This window comes from Dromaius novaehollandiae, chromosome 1 (assembly GCF_036370855.1).
Source record: "Dromaius novaehollandiae isolate bDroNov1 chromosome 1, bDroNov1.hap1, whole genome shotgun sequence".
Classification (NCBI taxonomy): Eukaryota; Metazoa; Chordata; class Aves; order Casuariiformes; family Dromaiidae; genus Dromaius; species Dromaius novaehollandiae.
This window is the reverse complement of record NC_088098.1, coordinates 131,801,137-131,821,843: the sequence shown is the minus strand read 5'-3', so window position 1 is coordinate 131,821,843 and position 20,707 is coordinate 131,801,137. Positions and strand designations below refer to the sequence as shown.

Below are 20,707 nucleotides of genomic sequence, written 5' to 3'. Positions count from 1 at the left end.
TGCACACACACACGCACACTGACTGTTACAGGAGTGAATTACATTGCTGACTAGTGCTGTTTTCATTAGACAGATTCTACTGTAGCTTGTTGTTAAGGCAACATTGTGAATTATTTATTACAGTTCAAAGTTACAAATTCCTTTTACACAAGTTTTTAGTTTTCTTTAATTGTGAGCTGTTCTTGTTAAGGGGATAAATCTTGTAAGCAGTTTGAAAAATCAATCACAACAGAATAAAAGAAAAAGATGTACGGCATTTGCAGCTCTAGGTTTTATTTAGAGACCTGGGTTAATATAAAAGCTACACAGGAGACCCCAAGTTGGGTGATACATAATGGCAAGCATCAGTTAGTGGCTTAGGTTTGTTTGAGCTAGGGTTGTTTCCAGCTTAATTTAGTCAAAGGATTGAAAGAAATTCAAGAGTGTATGTCAAGAGTGATAAGAGAGTAAGAGTGATAAAGGAAGTTAGAATGACTTAGATTTGGAGTTAAGGAAAGTAACATTTTCTTCTTTGAGCTGGTCTTTTTAACTTACTGATCACAGTGCTTGTGCTAATGAACTACAAACTTGACTTCTAAAGTAATATTGATTTCCTCTAGAAACAGAAAGAGACATCTTTGAGATATTGTTGCCAATTCTGTATAAAGGAAAAGCGTTGCCTTGTTTCTGTAGCTTCTCTGTCACCGCAGAGACTAAATAGATTAGCGTAGTCTTCTCATAAATTTCCTTAGAGCATTTAGTTTATGTAACTTCCTTTTCTTTCAGAAACTTTCAGTTTTTCATTGGTGCTATGTATTGGGCCTTCAGCATGATGACTTAAGAAGCTGTTCTGCCTGCTGGTTACACTGAAGACTGGTGACGATGTTTGGCTGCTGCTTTCTGGCTGAGACCTGCTTTAGTCTTTTTCTGACCAAGGCAGTTTTCTGCGCAATGTTGTCTTCCATTAGATGAGAGAAACGCTTGGCTTGTTTCTGCCTGGTACACTAGTAAAAGTGCTGATCCTTCAATACAGGATTAGTGACATGGTTGATTATTCTAGGGTTAGCAGTCTTAGGACCAATGTCCCAGTAAGCAAGCAGAGTATACAAATCTCGGTACAGCATACCAATTTTAGTGGACAACCAAATTAAAATAGCATAAAAATCAGGTATCAGCTACATTTAGTACCAGAAATATTCATTGCTTTGTTATTCTCAGATGAGCATTGGATTACTAGTGATCCAAAATCTCTAGTAGGATGTTTCTAGTAAGAAGCATCTACTGTGTTGCTTTGTAAGTGTGGTGTTTTCCTGGATCTTCAGAAACAAGGCTTTCATATTTCTGTATGATGACAGCCAGGGATCAGCAGCCTCCTGATAGTGTCCTCTGACTTACCTGTGACCAGAGAAATTATCAACTGTCTCATGGCACAGATTTCTGAATTTCCTTGGAAAACTGAGTTTGCAACCCTGGATGTTCTAGGTGGCTGAAAGAGCTGTTGTTGCCATTATGAAGTTGGCAGTAGAAGAGCAGACACACATGTAGAAGGGTATGCGGAGGGAAATAAAGACAGGACAAGGAAAAGAAATAAAGTGATATCTGTCTTTGAGACAAATATGGATTGGATGACTTAAATTCTTTCCTCAATTCATTTTATTGACAGGGTCTTGGGTAAGAAAGAGTTGTTTATTGAAGAAACAGTGAAGGAGGTAGTGAAAACTTGTTGCTGAGAGTCATAAATTCACTAGAGGCTGTGAAAGAGCAATGTTTGTCCCTCACTGGCTGCAGCAAGATTGGGCACAGCAATGAGTCTTAAGCATTCCTTCTACATTAGATTGTCTGATTTGGCAAGAAATCAAAATTGTCTTCGGAAACGTTTGGTTCTGCAGAGCCGAGCTGGGGCCATAAAGTACCACAGCAACCCCCTGTCATCCACCACTTTTCCATCTTTCATTTTGGAGTTCCATTACCAATTGCTTAATACTGTGCTTTGCTAACTGTCATTGTTATGCCTTTTTCCATCCTTTATCCTTGATTCACTTGACTGACCTTGATTCATCTGAGGATGATGGTGTTGAAGAAAATGTACCTCTTCAAAACAAGCAGTGAGAACACTCACAACTGAGAGACTTATGTTGGATGTTCAATCTCTTAGATGAAGGAGCTGAGTTCAGAGAGTGAAGCAGCTTTTTTCTCATGAGAATTATTGAAAGGGAGGTGCATGGAAGGACTCATTCTCAAAGGAGATGAATTTTCCTCATTCCCTCATTTGCAAAGCAACCTGCCAAACTGGTTCTGCCCCTGCCTCTCTCCATCTTCCACATCATATATACTGTCTCTGTATAGTTAAATTGTGTGCATTTCTGAAGTCCCTGCATGCCTTCTCCTTTCTATTAAAGAATTCTCTTTGGAAGGACTGCTTCATTATCTTTCAAATAGCTAAATGTTGCACTTTTTGGGAACAGGTATGTGGTGTATGGTGGGCTTTGGCTTCACGAAGTCACTGCCTGTTCCCTGAAGCAACCCTAGACAATTTCTTGAATTCATGGAAGGATGGCGTAATGGTCCTAAACTGCTGCTAGTCTTCTAGCTTTGCAAGAGAGTAGGTTTTAAAATACGCAGTACTAGAGACATCAGCTACTTTCCAAACTTGTAACTGATAAACAAGCTTTTAAGCATTTCTGTAGACATTTGCAACAGTTGCAGTAGGACCAGAACAGAAGGACAGAAGCTAATGTTACCATGCTGACCCTGCTGAAAATTTTAATCTCCCTGGAAAAAAATCTAAGGATTTTTCTCTGCTTTAGGGAAAGCTCATCTCCATTGGAGTCATTCCAGACTATTCCAGAAGCTTTACACAATTTCTATAGACAAACTTTCTTTTCCTAGTACTGTTCTGCCTAATAAACTTGTTGGCCCCACTGCACTTTGTCCTCTTTGTACAGTCTCCTGCAACACTAGAGTTGCTATGTGTAAGTGGACCTGTGCTCTGGCAGGAGAACTGGGGGTAATGTCCAGTTTTCAACATTTGCAATACAGGTCTCATTTCTACATGTTTCCTGTCTTAAGTCCCTGCTCTTCATCACTTATGGTTGTGACTACTTCCATTTCATGTCCCTTCCTTCGCTTGGCTTCAGCAGTGCTGAAACAGAGTAATAATCCTGGTAGTACTTAAACATTTTGGCTCCATTTCATACCTAACTTCAAATGTTGGTGGACTTCACTAGTAAAGGGTTTCTTAACTATTTGTTAGCACTTCTAAAGTATTTTCTCCTTCTTGCTTACTTACATAAATTGTCATTTCCTATGTGGATGTGGAGAGATGTGGTTAAAACCTCCAAAAAGTTTGTGAGTGTTTTTTGTTGTTGTTGTTGGTTTGGTGTTTTTTTGAATGTCTGTAACATGGATCTCCTATCAAAGTACTGTAGGTTGATGAAGTTGGCTTCCTAATGGGTTGGAGTTATGGTGTGCTCCTACTAGATTTTTTTTTAATGCATTGTATAATGATGCTCACTTTGGAAGAACTGTGTGCTGTTCATCAAAGGAAGCCTGCTTCTTTCCACATCTGTGATACCTTGATAATTGTGGCTAAACTGAGGCATCCTACTTAAATAGGGTGGTAGTAGGTACAGGGTGTAGGTAGATTCGTGGGAGGTGTAGGAAGTGCACTGCTGGTGAGAGTCCTGCCTGCTCCCTGCCTTCAGCCATGCGCTTCCACTGCTCCATTGTTTTGAGTCTGACAGGTGAGATGAGATCAGCTACTGATCCACATTAAAACTAAACAGCCTCTAAAAAAGAAAAATAGCTTTTAGTATACTGATCAGGTTCCTCTTGCTGTCCTGCAATGGCTCTAACTGAATTGCGGGGGTGGAGTGGAAGCGTGTGGTTCTGGAGGGAGTTGTGCAGACAGCAGTGCTAGCTGAAGCTTTGCTTTAACTTGAAAACATAGGGTGAGGTTTCATAGCCTGTTTAAGCCAATCTTAACAAGATTTGATGAGCATTGATGTTGCCATAGTGTAGGTGGCAAGGGGCATAGTGTATGTTACCCAGGAGCAAAGGGCAAAAGGGAAAGGAATGACATCTCCTCCTAGTCGTAGTGTTGAAACCTTACCTTTTTGTTTTATGCTTGTGATTGATACTTTGTGTGAGTTACTTCAAGAAATGGGGCCAAATTCTGTAATCTTTAAAGCTACGTCTGTACTGCTAAATGTGCCTGCTTCAGGAAGTGATACTTGGCCTAGGAGCCAAGTGGTGTGCAGTGGTGGCATTTATAGTGGTGTTGGGCCAGTTTCCTCCAGAACAGGCTGGCCATGTTCATGTGAAGTGGCGCTTTGTCCTAGGTCTCCTTTGGGTCCTGCTTGGTACCTCTCTGGCTCTGAGCCTCAGTCACTATTTTACATGTGCAGAATATGTGAACTAAGGAGAACTGGAGCTTAGAGCAGTGTTTTTACGAAATTGAAGGTAACGTGGTATGTCCGGAGTGATGTACAGTGTGAGGAGATATGGGAGTGTCTGAAGGTGCATAGTTTCTTGGGATACTGTTGTAGGACCTGCTTGATACAGCCTTGTCCATGCTACTACTTAGGGGCATTCCCTGGAGTGCACTTGCTTCAGAACTCTGCCTGAGGATTTTTGGAAGGAAAGCTAGATCACTGCATGAAGAATGTAGGAGCAAACTAACATTATATAAAGTGGATGACCAGGAAATCAAGATCCAGGGATGAACTAAGTTACCTGAAATTACAGACCTAACTGAAGAGGTGAAATGCTCCTGTTAGCTATAGATTGATTTGAATGGCAGTTTGTGTGAAGTGTGGACTATGGAGTTACACGTACTGTTTTTTAACTCAATATATAGTAGTTACTTTCTTCCCCTTTGTTAGTGTCCAGTCTTATTTTAGCCTTTGCAGAGAACTCTGTGTACTGTGCTTTTGTCCTTTCAGATAAGGTTGTAGTCTTAATGTTTAAATCTAAATTACTTTTGAATTTTTTTAAGTATTTTAATTTGAACTCTTTCTGTATCATCTTTGCTTATTTCAGGTACATGCAGAGCTTCCTTGAGCTTTTAGAATATGAAAATAAAAGTCCTGAGGATCCTCATGTTTTGGATGAGTGAGTAATTTGTTTTCCTGTGACAGTTTATTTTCAAATAATAATTTGTTTCAAAAACAGTTTGGGGTTTTTTGGTACTATAGCATAGCAGTGGTCTTACTTGCAAGGTAGAATTCATGCAATAAAGACCAAAATTGTAAACTAATGCTGAGTATGGAAAAATCAAAGTGTATTTAAAAAATCGATGTTGCATATATACAATCTAATAGATTAAGAAATGGCATGAAATGCTTCTGCTGAGGCTATATTAAAAAGACAATGTGCATGCAAGAATATACTCATATAGCAAATACTACTAAATTAAGCTCAGTTCCCTGATTTATGTAATGTATATTAACATATTAATACTCTGAAATTTTAAATTGAAAGCACTCAATGTATCAATTTCTTTATGTAAAAGCTTTTTTTTTTTTTATACTTCACTTACTGCATTCAGCTACCTCATTGAGTAAGATTGCTTATGTTTGGAGATGATAAGAAAGCTTAACAAATTTTCTCTATCAACAACTTCTTATAAAATTGCCATCAGAATGTTTCTTTGAAATTTGTACAGACAAAACACTCAGAATGTTTAAGTGAAGACAGGTGCACCACTGTGTCTGTATACACACATCTGTCTGTCTATATGCATGTATCAGGGAATAACAGCAAAATAAAAATACATGTTCTGTACTTACCTTCTACCGTACAGCAGCCAACTTTGTTTCAGGTGATTAGTTCTTGCACATTTTTTATTCTGTTGCTTAGTTTTCGTAGGGCAACTTGTCTTTTAAACTTGACTTCTCTTTTAGGCTCTGAAAACTCTGTCTGACAGAACAAGCAGTGCTTGATAGTAATGTTCATAAAATGTTTTGCAGTCCAATAAATGCTCTATGCAAGACGTGACCTGTGTTGTGCAAAAATGATGCTTTGTCTTCATCCAGTTAGCTTAACATAACTGAAAAACAGCGTTAGCTTCAGATTCATTAGCTGATGTTATGTTAGCTTTGGTACGAGTTTTGTGAGGTAGTACATTTGAGACTATATACTCCTTTGGCTGTGGGGATATTCTCTGAGTTCTTTTCACTTTACTTTTTAAGTGTAAAGTGCATGTATGAGAAAATGAAGTGCAGAAAAAACAGATTAGCTGAGTGACAGAACTGTGGGGAGATGCAAAGATTTAGGCTGAATGAGTCAACTGTAATGTTATTGAACAAGTGGAAAGTAACTATTTTCTCAGTGCGAGTCCTGAGCTGGTGCACAGTTCTGGGTGCTACCTATTAAAGAATTAAAACACAAATGGACAGTATCGAGGGAAAAGGATCAAGAATTAAAGGTGTGGAGAATTCCACCTCTGAGAAAAGTCAAAGGGATTTGTTTAGACTAGCAAAGAGGAGATTGAAGGGACTGTGGAAGTCTGTGAGCGTGTAGAAAATACACTGTAATAAAGCATGATCAGTTGCTCCACATGAAGGAAAAATTATAAAACAGTTGATCTTTTTTATTAAAGTTGAGATTGCATACAGGGCAAAAAGTACAAATTCTAAGATTAGTGAGAACAAATTGAAACAGACTGTCAGAAGTCTGTAGAGCATCCTGTATTAAAAGCTTTCAAGAATAGACTAGACATCTTTTGGTGATGCTTAATGGACATGCTTATTCTGTAATGGATGAATTACATGATCTCTTTCACCATTTCTAGCTGTTACTTTCTGTGATTCTGTATTCACAACTTGTTTGCTGATGGGATAAGAATTTCTGTTTGTGACTAGTTTAGCAATAAGATTTCCTACTATTTGACTTAGAACATTTTGAGTGGGATTAAGTTACCAAAACTTAGATGTTTGTTGTCCTTTGAGATGACATATGCTGCCTTAGATATCTAAGCAAGCCTGGCAAATGTAACACAGGTCTTATGAAACCTATAATGTTCTGAATGTGCAGCTCGAGGACAAGGTGGTTATGAAGCTTCTAGTACCATTTATGTTCCGTATTTGGGTAACTAAATTTCAGCTTTTTGTGGACTTCAGAGGTTTGAGGTAGATCAAAATATTCAAATGTTGATGTTTTAAAATTGATATTTTAGAAATTTTCCATGGGGACCTGTTTTTGGAGTCTGTTCATGATTGCCAGATGTGTTATCTGGTTTTGTCATATGGACAATGGGCATTCTTAATACTGTTTTATTGTAATGTAAAATTTTGTTTGAGATGCTCTGAATTAGTGTGATGTACCAAGTATTTACTCATTCAGAATAATTGTCAAAATCTTTGTAATCTTGCAATTATAGTATTATATGTGTTTATAATTAAATAAAGATGTTGGGAACTTCTTGCTACCCATTGAGATAAAGTCCAGCTAGGGACTCTGACAATGAAAAGAGACAAAACCCAAATTATCTGATTAAAGATCAGATTTATTCTTATTGACAATATTGGGTAGGCTACCTAAGATTAGAAAGTCAGATTAATTTTTCTGCTCTTTGCATGTCAGCTCTTCCTAACATTCCAAAGGCTATGCCATTTAATTAAGTCTTGCACTGTAATTAGCAATTTTTTCAGTATTCTTGGCAAACTGAGTCTCTTAAAACTACTCTTAACAGCTGTGTCCATATTTCAATTGCAATAACCCAGTAGAATAAAGCTAAAAAAAATTACTCAACTGCTGTACCAGCATTCCATATTGCAGGTGTCTAGCTCTATCCTACTTTTGTATCTTTGTTGTCAGAGGAGAACTGGGAATACTGGTAACTCTACTAGTTAATGAACTACTTATCAGTGGAAAAAAATGAGTTCCAAGAGTTCAGTAATGTTTTCATAATACTTTTATGTTCTTTTGTAATTCTATGTATGATTGAATTCAGAATTTGACCCATTATCTGCAACTTTGTGGGTAGTGTTTTTAGTGATGTATGAATTGCAATAGTACTTTTCCTCACCAGATCAGTTTGTTTAGAGGAGGACATGTGGAAGTTCACACTATAAAGTGTGCCCAGTCCTTTGAACCAGAGCCTTTCTTATCCTAATAGTATCTGTGGTATGTATCTCTTAGTCTACCAGGTATAAGGTGATGTATAAAGAGGGGTTGGAGCCTGCTCTGTCTCTTGATTCCTCTCAGCTGGACTCTTGCTCCTGCACTGAGCTGCTAGCTTCAGATTACAGAAAAGCTGCTAGACCCAGACCTTCATCCTTGGGGCTCTAAACATCACATTGCCCATCCTGGTTAGTGCCCTGTGTGCTATCAGATGACTTGTGCATTTCATGGTGGGCTCATCTCTTTTTTCCTTTAACTTAGTATTTGAAAACCTGAGACTGCCCTGGATGAAAGTCCTTCTGCTCCAAGAGCTTTTGGTTGGAGCTTAATGTGGTGTCCACTTCATGCTCTCAAAATTCATGCAGACTTCCAGAGTTGATTTTTTGGTAGTGGAATGAGCACCCTGTTGGTCCTCCGGTCAGCTGAGGTAGACCTCAGCTTCTTTTACTGATAGTCAAGTTCCCTTTCTTGCTTGAGATATTGTTAACCAAAACCATTTTGTGAAGAGGTCTGATATGCACAGGTGTGCCCTGCCTCAGTTCTGCCATTGTCCTCGACTACCAAGAAGCAAAGAAAATAGCCTGGTGTCGCCAGTATCATTGTATTCAGAGACAGATGTTCAGTAGTCTTGTTATATCCCAGTTTTCTGATGTCAGTCACATGATTTGAATATTATTGTTGGTATGAATCTTTCCAATGCAGATACTTAGCTTCCTCAAGTACCTGCCAGCAGCTAGGAAAACGTTTTTTGTCAAAGTAGAGTGGTTTTTGTGTTTTTTAGTGCCAGATTGGGGGGATTTTTAATTCCTTGGTAAACTCTAACATTTCTTAAAGAGCTCTGAAAGTTTTCCAGTTGTCCTTTGAGCCAGGGCCTGTGTGTTGTCTCTTTGGCTGACTGCTCAGCCTGGAACGAGGCCAGGTTGGATGCTCAGGGCTTAGTCATGACTGCCCAATAGCTGGAGCATTTTGTTCCTTTGTCCTCCTCTGCTCACGTTGCTTGTTTCCTTTTAGAGACCCTGTTTACACCCTCCTTGTGGTTTATATAAAAATATCCTCTATTTGTGCCACATGTCTGCTTGTCTGGGGAGCCCATTCAGATATTCTAAGAATTCAGGGTGGTCTTCCTGAGGAGAACATTTTGCATATCAGTGTTGTGGGATTATGGATGTTGTCCGTGTAACTGGCATAGCTGTCTATGAAGCCAGGCAATAAGGTGAAGTGGAAATCGATTTGGCTGAAAAATAGCCATATTAGTCCCTGACCTACTGCACCACATGGCTTACAAAAAAGCAGCAGTGCCAGCATGCTGGACGGGATGAACATGTATCAGCAGAGACTAAGCTAATGCTAATGCTGAAAAATTGCTTGTCAAACTAGCCCAATTTATGTCTGCTCTCAGTGCAGGAATTTGAGGACATCTGTTCATTCCAAAATATGTTGCCTTTTCCTGTACATTGGACAAAATGCTTAAAAGGGACTTCCTGTCACAGTATTTCTGTGATACAGAGGTTTAGAGGTGCTTCGATTTCTTTATCGTGGTGATTCTGCTGCTTAGTGGACTGTATGCTGCTGACTTACTGCACAGTTGTCAGGTCAGTGTTGCTGTCAGTCGTATGGGCATATGGCAAAAGCTCAAAAACCTCTGCATTTTTGATAGCACAAATCTCTTTCCTTCAGCTGTAGAATAGTCAGGTGGAAAGCTTTTCACACTTCTGTCAGGCTGCCTGATTGCAGGAGTGTTAAGATAAGGCGCTGACGTTTGGTAGTGTGTGTAAGCTGACGAAGGAGTGTTAGAATTTCCCGTGGGGTCAATATGCATGCAGATGAATGCACAAAGGAAGAAACTGTTTTTCAAAAACTGAAGTTTTGTAAAATGTGGTGTTCATATGTACATTCAAACCCAGCTTATCCCACACCCTATACCTGTGAGTTTCCATGCTGATTTTTGTCTTTTTCCTACCTTCTTTCTTGGTGGAGGAGGGGTGTGTGTGTGTGTAGCAGCTAAAGTAGTATCAGGGTGAATGTGCATATGCATAACACACTCCGAAGAAACTTGGTAAAGAAAAAGAAATTTCCTTTCTGCAGCACTAAGATTACAACAGTGATTCTGTTAGCAGTTTGAAATAAGTAAATATTGAAGCAGATTTGATTAAGATGCCATTTTATTACTTTGAAGTAAGGTGAAATATTACTTTATGGTACTTTTATAACTTTTTTTAATACTACTTTTAAAGTAACTACACTTCTAGTAGAGAAATCTTTCAGAACGTGAACTTGTGTCTATCTGGTGATTCTCAACTACCAACAAGCACTTGTCAAAACAAGAAAAAAAAAACCAAACAAAACAAATCTCATGTACACAACCCCAAAACAAACAAAAAACCCCACTGCACATCTGTTGCATTTGAAATGAGTTTTTTGACTGTCTACTTTTTTTTCCTCTATTTCTTCAGATAATACTCTCTGTAAAATGGACCTGGAAAAATGCCGTCTGCCTTTATGTTGAAAAATGTTTTTGTCTCCTTTTCTTGTTCTGTGATAGATCAAAACAGAATAATACATACAATCATTGGAAAGTTAAATAGTAACTTGTGTTGTGACATTCATTAATTGTCTTTGCAGGAATCTATGGGCTTAATTTATTTAATAGCTAGGCTGATGTCTCAAACATTCTTTTGTTAATACAGAACCCACTGAAGCTCATTCAACTGAAATAGCTTCATATTAATAATTTGTCATCTGTCAGACTGCATTATTTATTCAATGTGGTTTTGTAAATACAATGCACAAAATTTTGAAAAATCAGAGTTAAAATTGGTTAAATAAAATTTTCAGAACTATCCCGCGGTTGATTTTTCTCAGCCAATCCTATGAGAGCATTTTAAAAATTGCTTGATGCGTTCTCCCACAATATGGGTACAAGTAAAAGTTTCAGATGCCTTTTTGGGTTTGCATGGGGGCATGGAGGAGGGCGGAAAGGGATGGCAAGATTAAGGAGGCACGTTTAGTTCTGACTTCTGCCTCCCCACCTTGTAATGTGCATACATACTTCCATGTGTTTGGTCCTTTAAAAGCATCTTTGTTTGTGGGAACATTTGAGTGAAATCAGTCATCTTTGAAAACAGAACAGGAGGACATCATATCCCTGTAATACTGAGGAGTTCCTTTACTGTGTGTATTTGCACTTCTTTGAATTTGAGCTATAATTTGCTGCTCTGTGACAGGTGAATGTCCTAGCCCTTTGCCTGTCTGGCATGCTCTGTGCCTTGAAGCACTTTGGTAGTGGGATATCAGAGAAGAGCTTGCCCTCTTGGAATGTGTAAGCACAGTAATGTATATATTGTAGATAGTGGAGCTATTTAAAAACAAAAAGCAAAGCTGCCGGCAAGTCAGTCAAGAGACAGTGCTTAGTTATTGGGTTTTAGATGTTATGATTGTCAGTATTGCTTCTCAGCTGTGTTTTAAGCTAATGCCTTGCTCTTTGCTCTGAAACAGAGAAAAAGCTTGAGTACAGCTAGGCACTAGTCTTGTCTAGCAAGCTAACACTACAGCCCCTGATCAGTTCTGTAAACCTTCCAGCTGAGAGAAGTGGTTGAATGCCCCAACTGGGACAGAGGGGCATATGGAAGTCTCCCTGGGTTGAACATACCAGAGTGTATCTTGACCTCTGTATTATTGAATAAAAGCTTTGTTCTGAAGAATTTATTCTTAAGCCAGCATGGTCATTGATATGAAAGATTAAAAAAACATTAGTAGCAGAGAAAACAAGATTTTTTGCTACTGTGCTCCTCTGCAACCAAAACTGTTTTGCCATTCTCAGCTGTGAAGCAGAGAGATGAAAACTGTTGAAACCTGTGTCCTTATTTAACTCTCAGATCTGGATGGCTACAGATCACACAGAATCAAGACTTTACATAAAAAGAGTCTACAAACCTTTTAAGCATTAAAATGGTTTAAGATGTCCTGTCAGCAAGATTGATAAGTGGGTAAAAACAGTCTTTCTGTACTGTGCAAATCTTCAGATTGGGGAATTTGGCAGTTGAGACTTCCCCTTTTGTATGCAATGAAATACGGTTTTGAAAGACTAATGAATTGTTTGTTAATACGCTTGCAGAAACTGGTGATTAGACAGAGGATAGTGAAAAAGCTGTTAAAAATGAATCCTACATTCCTTTGCAGCTGGCAGTGTAGAGCAGGAGAAATCATTTTAAAAGTATATCACTTGTTAAGAATGGTATATTTTAATTTCAGTCCTCTTGGACAACTGGTTGTGAAAAAAGAAGCATCTGCTTTAAATCTAGTGGCAAATTGGTAGCCATTTTTTACTTTTGATGGTTTTAATGTATTTTCCTTCCTTAATTGGTGTGTATTGTACTTCTAATAAAATATTTAATACATTATCACATTTTCTGTATTTGTTTAGATATCTACTGAGAATGTTTTGCAGTTGGGTCTTTTTTAAAAAGGGATCTGTAGATTTGCAGATCTAGGCATAACCTAACAAATTTTTCTTTCATTGTAAGTCTGCATTTTATTCTGTGTGTCTTTTTTTTTTTTTTTAAGAACAACATATAATCATTATGGTGTTTATAATCGGTTAATATTAGAGAATGTAGCAGAGTTGAGTAGTGCTGATTTTTCATGTCTAGCCTTTAGAAGGCTAGTAATATCCTGTTTAAAGTGTGTATGAGTTTGCATGTGAAAAGAAAGGATGAGCAATTTGAAGATCGTAAGTGTTGAGGTGCCTTGACAAGAAAAACAAGAATTCTCCAAGCTGTTTCGAAATAGGTACTCTTAAAAGCCATGGAATTCGTATCCTAAAACATCCGGACCTACTGCAGGGAAGGATCCTTAGGAGAGGAGGAGAAAAAAAAAGAGCACCCTTGTAATGTGTTCTGCCATCCAGTGGTGTAAAAGGAAACTGAACACAAGTCACAGATAATTACCTATCCTGGTGTTTCAACTCACCAGAGTAGATGCCAGGTGAAGGAAATATATTCTAAAATTAAACTCTTGGTGGTGAGGGGCTTGAAAGGAAATATGAAGTGTAAAACATATCAGGAAGGTGTGAAAGATAGGTTGTTTTCTCCTGGGTTATGTCTCTGGTCTCCCAGTCACTGTTGGATGCAGGGAATATGAGAGCTACCAGGGTGCATATTAAAACAAAACAAAACAAAAAAAAAAAACCACAAACAAAAACAAACAAACAAAAAAGCCTTCTTGTTCTGAGTTAACAGTGAGGAGAGACTTAATTTAAACGAATGTTTTGGGGAGGAAGAATTGAACTTGAGGCCCTAAATGCATCACCCTCATGAAAGGTTGAAGTAATATTTCTCTTTAAATAGGCTTTTTTAGGTACTGTTTTATTTTGACTTCTCCCTTTTGATAATTTTACATTGACTGTGAGGGATAGTAAATAACAGATAAAATAATTATACTGTGAGGAGTTGAAAACAGAAGTTGAGATTAATTATACTCTTAACATTTTGTTTCTAATTTTGTTTCCTTTAGCTTTTTAGATGTTTTAATTAAAGTCAGGAACAGACACAATGATGTGGTTCCAACCATGGCGCAAGGGGTGATTGAATACAAGGAAAAATATGGCTTTGATCCATTTGTTAGCAGTAACATCCAGTATTTTCTAGATAGATTCTACACCAACCGCATCTCTTTCCGTATGCTTATTAACCAACACAGTAAGTAATTGCTTTTTTCATCTTTGAAATCTCATTAGTTATTGCCTGTAAACCTGACATAGCTTTGTTTTGGTATTTTTCTTACTCATGACTAACTCTTACTATTCTGTACTAATTATGGTAAATGGTATAGTGGCAACTAGTTATTTTTGTACTTTTTTCCGTTACTGAAAATGAATCCAAAACACCAGAACTCTTTCTTCCAGAATTGTCTAGCTTTGTCAGTGTGGCTGTCACTTTTTAATCTCTTTGGCAGAGACACCTTGCATAGTAACACATCAACTATTTTTAGGTAGTGGTAGAGCAGCTGTATCTTTCTACTCACAAATCTCTCAGCATAGTTTGTCAAGTTGACATTTATTTCATCATCAAACCCAAGGCTGCCAAAGATTTTGAAGAGATTGTACACTATATATATTTTCATAATTTTTCAGCAATTTATCTGGTCTTTTTTCTTGCCTTTTAAAGGAGTTGAGTGAGTTGAGTATTTCTAACTTAAGTTTTAAATTATCACCATTATCTGTCTCTACTTCCCACTCCTCATTTATGAATAAATACTAAAATTAGTCATTCTTTGTCATTAGGTTCTATTTCATTGTTTAGTAACATTACTGATGAACTTATTTTTTTATATATTCGTATTGCGGAGTAAAAGATGTTGCTGGCACAGCTCCTAATAACTAGTATGTGCCACCATGTATAAAGTGATCTGCACAAAGTTAAGGTCAATATTGTGATCTCTTGTAGTGTATCTTTTCCCTTTAGTTCTAGAGCTTCATTCACGGCCCAGTATTCTGCTCTTATGAACCCTTAGAAATACGGGTACACGACGAATAATAGGGAACAAAACTTGAGTAGTGTAAGGTATTTTCCTATGAGTCATATGCTGTATGCTTTTCTAATAACCTTTTATGTGATCAGCAAATGCCATATTATGTGGCTACAAATAACTTCCATGTGGCAAAGCGTAAGAGGTAAGATAAATATGCAGCTTTCTTTACTTATATCTGGGCAGACAAATGACAGAAACAAAGCAAGTCAAAAGGCCTTCTTAGAAGAGTGCTAACAATAAGTCAGAGCTTCATCTTAACAGAAATTCTAGACCAAGTATGGACATAATTTGCATTAGTTCTAAAATATTAAATTTATTTCACTAAACTGAATTTGCTTTCCCTGTGGACATTCTCATTTAACTTTTTGAAACTTACACCAGCTTACAGATGCTTACAGTTCAGTTAAACTAGTAGAACTTCTCTGTGCTAACAAACTGTAGTGATCTATCCATGATGGCAGATATCAATCTTGAAATATTGAAAAGAAAAAGAGCAATTGGAAAGCAGAATTTGGAAACAATTTTTTATGTACTTTCTAGTTCTGTTTGATTCATTATGGACAAACTGTTTCTTATGGTGCAAGTCTACAAGGTGCAGTGAGCCAGTGTATTAGCTTGCCATCACTGGAATAGGAAAATCTTCCACCTTGTTTTTTGCTTACCTCCTACTGCCTCTGTTTCTTTATCAGATTTGACTAGTTGCTAAACAGGAGAAAAGCCACCTCTGCAAAAAAGTATAAAATATTCCTGCTTTTTAAGAGTTAAACTGGGTCAGTGAAGGGTCTGGTGAGTGCCAGACTTTTTGCAAAGGAGGGAGTGGGGAATATACTGCTGAAAGTCAGGGAGGAAGCTGAGAGAGACCTCTCTGCCGACTGTGAAATTGCAGCTTAGGTGAGTGTAAAAGGCTTTTAACGCTGTCTTACAGTTCCTCAGTCCTTTTATTGACATTTCCATTATTATGACTGCTCCTGTACAGACATAATGATATGAATGAAGCATTTTACAATTTAGTTGTATCTAATTTGCTAGTCCAGTTTGAAATGGAGATTTTCACCTTAACCCTGCCACACTTTTATTTCCATATTAGCTAGTTTTAGCGATAAGGGGGATGGGGGGAGAGGAAGGGAGTAACCAGTCTTCCTAAACAAGAATTTTGGCAGTTTGGAAGAGTATCTTTTTACAAAATGATGTGCTATGCAGTAAGTTTCAGATGTCATCTGATTTAAGTTTTCTGTGCTGCTTCAAGTGTAATAGACAATTTATTGCCATTTCCTTTTCCTTTCAGCACTTCTTTTTGGAGGCGATATTAATCCTGCTCATCCCAAACATATTGGAAGTATTGATCCTAATTGTAATGTGGCTGAGGTGGTTAAAGGTAAGGAGATCAAGCTAATATTCTGATCAACCTTCCCCCCCCCCCCCCCCAAATTTAGAATATTCATACATTTATTATTCAGATATGAAAGACCGAAAATTTATGTCTACTTAATAAACTGGAAAAAAGAATAAATGAAAGATCTTCAGTCACTTACAAATAAGCTCATGAGCTTATTGAGAATTTCTAATGTCTTCGTAATTCAGAAAGTTGAAACTTGTGGTATATTAATAGAACTAGGAAGACAAATGAACTTTTTATGGCTTTAATCTGTCCTTCTTAAATATCAGATTAAGTATTTTAATGCTTTGTTAAACCTTAAGTGTTTTTTTCCCCTCCAAAATACTTAGGGCTAGGTTCTCAGGTACTGCATTTTTATTTAATACTGGTAATAAAGAAAATTAAGAATAAATGTAATTTTCTGATTTTCCTTAAGGACTGATTTGTTAAATGTCCTCAGGTGTAGGGATATTTTAATGAAATACCACATTCCATCATGTAGCCTGACTACATGCATCTGAATGTATCACAGTCTGTTCTTGGTGCAGAAGACATGTATGTCATGACTGTATCTGAATAACCTGGCACCTTCTCATCTGAAATCTACTTAATGTTATGAATGTTCATATGCTTATAGAATGTTAGTACATATGCATGAGGCAATGTTGCTCCCTTCAAGAACTTGTTTGAAGATTCACGCTCTAGGTATATCTATTTACAGGTAGCTTTTGCAGTAGGAGTGAATCCTGCTCTCTAGCCTTCACTGCTGTTTATGCAGTTACAAGAGGGGAAAAATGTGTTTCCCCCCTTTGCTTTCTCTCAGCTTTTGGGAAAGCAAGAGCAAAGAATCTTATGGCAGAATTTGACCTGCATGATAGCTTATTTTGTAGTATAGACACTTTTTGCTATTATTCGGGCTTCTTGGTTTCCAGTCCTTTGGCTTTAAAGCAGCCTTTTTTTCAAACCTTCCTTTTCTTTTGATCTTACTCTGCTATGACCTCAGCCTAGCATATGTTGCAGATTTGTTGTTTATTTTAATATTCCTTCTAATAGCAATGTTTGAATCCATTTTCATCCATCAAATTCCTAGTTGCCATCTGCCTTGGACTGAGGAATGCATAGTGTCAGAACGTGCTCAGTCCAGTTCTAAAAGCCAAGAGCTGAAAGAGATCTGCATCTGAAGAAATATCCCTCAACAAATGAGGGCACTGTGAACAGTGTCCAGTGTTGTCTTTCAAAGAAATGAAATTACCTTAAAGGCAGAGCTTATGTAGTCAAGGCAGTTAGGGTCATTTCTTCTTAGAGTTGGTGGAAGGGTCAGTTTGCATTCCAAAATGTTCTGGTGCACAGGTGGCATTTGGAGCAATTTGTCAGAGTTTAGACATCAACTTTGGCACTATCTGTAGTAGGAACAAGCTCTGTATGCTCTTCAAAGGTGAAAGAAATGGTTTAAAGAACTTCACTTCAAGGCACCTCTAGCAAAGATTCTCTTTAACTGCCTGAGGTGGGTCTCTAGATCTCTCATTGACTGTCCTGCAGTAAGCTTATTTTTGTCTTGAGAGCAGCTCCAGGCTCGTTCCTGGAACTGGGTTGTAGATGTATTGACAGATCTTGCACTCTGTTGCTGTTACCTCTGGCCACAACATGAAGATTGCTTTGAAACTTATGACGCTATGTCTCTTTTACAGTCTTAGACCTTTGCCAAAGTCAGAGTTGGGTTTTAGAGGAGAGTAGACTATAAGACTTTGCTTTCTTTTTTGTTTGTTTTTTGGGTTTTTTTGCCTCTGGGCAAAAATACGTTTTGCCTAGAGGTGGATTATGAAGGGCCTTTGTGCTCATCTCAAGAGGAAAGTTTTCAGGGTGGCTGCTTCTTGAAAGAGGTATATATTCAACTTGAGAAGGCTGAAGGTGTTTATTCAGACTGCCTTTGTTCTCTCAGGGCTCATGTCCTCTATGAGCTGTATTGTGGAGCTGTGTTTGCTCCACATCCATACATTGAGGGCTTTTGGTTTATTCCTAGCCTATTACTGATAGACTTTTCAGAAGCCATGAGGCTTCCACCATAGGAATCTAGCTTCCGTTCCCTGGATGGATCCACATCTGATTTTCACTTCTATGATGTGGAAACTCTGTGAAATATGCTAACATATTCCTTTCTCCATGTAGAGGGCCTTATGGTTGTAATTGCTACACTGCTATCTTCAACTTCTGATGACTGAGTCAAGCTTGTGGCTGTGTTCCTTATGCCCTTTTTTTCTAAAGCATGTGATCACTCCCAAGGCCATTGGACGTTCTGAGGTGATCTGAGAATATTGTGTAAGTGTAGATATTCCAGCATCTCGTCTTCCTGCCCAGTTTTGTTTACTCCAGGGTGAGGTTCTCTGCATAGCTTTGATGTTAAATGGGATTTTGATCTTTTTACGAGGGCATGTTTTGTAATGCTAATGACAGGGCCCTTTTAGAAGCTTTTTGGAGTTGACCATCTTGACACAAGGGATTCCTCTTGGATAGCTGATTTTATGAGACTTTCTAGAGAGCTGATTGAGAATGTTCCCAGTGTTGATTAGTTCCATTTTACTAGAGCTCGAGTAGCATCCATGTCAGCCTTGTGTAATATGTCCAGCCTTGCAGACATCAGAACAACTGGTATAAAGTTTTCCATACAACAGGGCATATACATAGATATATCTGTAGACAACACATCCAGAAGGAGAACAATTATAGGCAAGGACCAGTCCTTTCTGGGGGCCGATGATTTTATTGTCCTTGTGCCTGTCACATAGCTGTGACTCTTGACAGTGACTATTTTTTTTGACTATTTTGTAGTGTCACTTTGGACAGGAGGAAGAAGATATATGTAGGACTTGGTCAAATGAAATTGTTATGATACCTTAGCAAATTACTACTGGTCTGCAGAACTGCCACATCTGTTCATGTGCTTGCTCTTTGCCCATAATAATTTTGAGGAAAAATTCATTTGATTAAACCTCTTTTATTAAGATAACTTAAGCAGTGTAGCTGGAACAGTTTTGAGTCTGTAGCTTCTCTGCATCGAGCTAAAAGTTGCTGTTTTTTTCTGAAATGTTTTTGCAAAGGAGATACCGACTATTAAATATTATTCAGAAGTCATTCAGACAAGAGCACAGCTTGAACTTTCTTGCTGAACTTTGACAATAGATAATGCCTGATTTGGCTTATGGTGTTTTTTCTGGTTTGGTGGGAAAGAATGAAGAATCTAAAAAATTTCAGCTTTTCTTCAAAAAAAGCTTGAAAATCAAGTATCATAAACTTGATGTTTGGATTTATGGTTGCCCATATCATCCTTTCTCATCCTCTTATATTTGAGATGGGAGGAACAAGTACTAAATTGTGATTGGGACATAACAAATAAGCAGATATTATGGTCAGCCTATTATTAGACCCTTTCTCTGGTTTTCAAGCCCTGAGCAAAGAAAAAAAATAGCTTGTCTGCAATAATCTGCTTTTGTTTATAAGACTTAAATAGAATATGTCTGTTCTTGGCAATGGGCTGTGAACATGCAGAGGGGGGAAAAATAAGGATTAAAATTGATACAGCTTCACATTTGTAAACCAATGCCTAAAATGAGTGTTCTGCTTGTAGTCTTTCAGATGCAGGATGTTCCTAGTCTGTCTTAGCCTATTTTCATAAATCAGTGTTCTGTTCTCTTGTTTTTTAGATGCTTATGAAACAGCTAAGATGTTATGTGAGCAGTACTATCTCGTTGCACCAGATCTGGAAGTTGAAGAATTCAATGGTAATTGTGACGTTCATTTAATTCTGAAGTGATATATTTCAGAAAGAACATCTCTAATATCTGTGATTTCCAGCTTTTTTTAATTAATTTTAAGTTATAATTGAAATCCTGCAGTCCTATATGCAGAGTTCCTTCTCTTCCTCTCATAATTTATCTACGTGGGCATCTGAATTTTAGTTTATCATGATGGCATGTTTACTTAATTCTCGTTGCTGCATGCAGAGTGCCACCTGCTGAAATGACTATCACTTTCGGGTGGTTGAGAATTCTCCTTACTGGGAAAGAAATAGGCCTGCCTTCTACTAATCTTTTAATAGAGCTGAACTATGTTACATTTTGAAATATGCTTGTAAATCCCACTCTCAGTTTGTGGGCCAGGATGCTTAGCTCTTCTGTGCAGGGTGGCAAAATTTGAAACAGTTTTTTTTTTCCACATAGTCTATGCAAGAAGTCTTATACATATATTTGTCACATGAAAATATTTTTCTAGGTGATCACTAAGAAGAAAATTGGATGCTACAAAACTGATGAGATAATCCTTGTCAGTCTGTTGACTGATCATTTTGTTCCCCGTTGTATTGATGAAATAGTAAAAGTAGATTTTTTTTTTTAAAGTTACAAAATAAATTGTCTTGAGTGATCCTTTCACAAACTTTAGACAGCTGTCCAAACACAAAACTAATATGTTTCCAAACTTCAGAAGAAGGAAAAGGATTGCAAAAGTCTCAGAAATGGAAAATAAATTCAAAATAGAGGGAATGATATGTGGGAACATATTTTGCTCAAAGAAGAACTCAGCATTGTAGGAATACTTTTCTACACTAAGGCTGTTGGCAATACTGATGTGTTACTACCACCTCCCTCCCCCAAAATCAAAGAACCTAACCTTCCCCCTACCCCAGACCAAGTGTTTGATTTTAGAGCT

The 20,707-nt window shown here is 37.7% G+C and overlaps 1 protein-coding gene across 3 annotated transcripts in view; it reads left to right on the top strand.

Annotated features, from left to right (window-relative positions):
- PDK3 (pyruvate dehydrogenase kinase 3) overlaps positions 1-20,707 on the top strand; it is a 61,244-nt gene that overhangs the window by 24,723 nt on the left and 15,814 nt on the right. For all 3 annotated transcript variants that reach the window (XM_026103379.2, XM_026103378.2, XM_026103381.2), the window contains 4 exons: positions 5,020-5,091; positions 13,615-13,799; positions 15,917-16,006; positions 19,705-19,782. In XM_026103379.2, the coding sequence (XP_025959164.1) occupies positions 5,020-5,091; positions 13,615-13,799; positions 15,917-16,006; positions 19,705-19,782 (425 nt within the window). The remainder of the gene's footprint in view (positions 1-5,019; positions 5,092-13,614; positions 13,800-15,916; positions 16,007-19,704; positions 19,783-20,707) is intronic.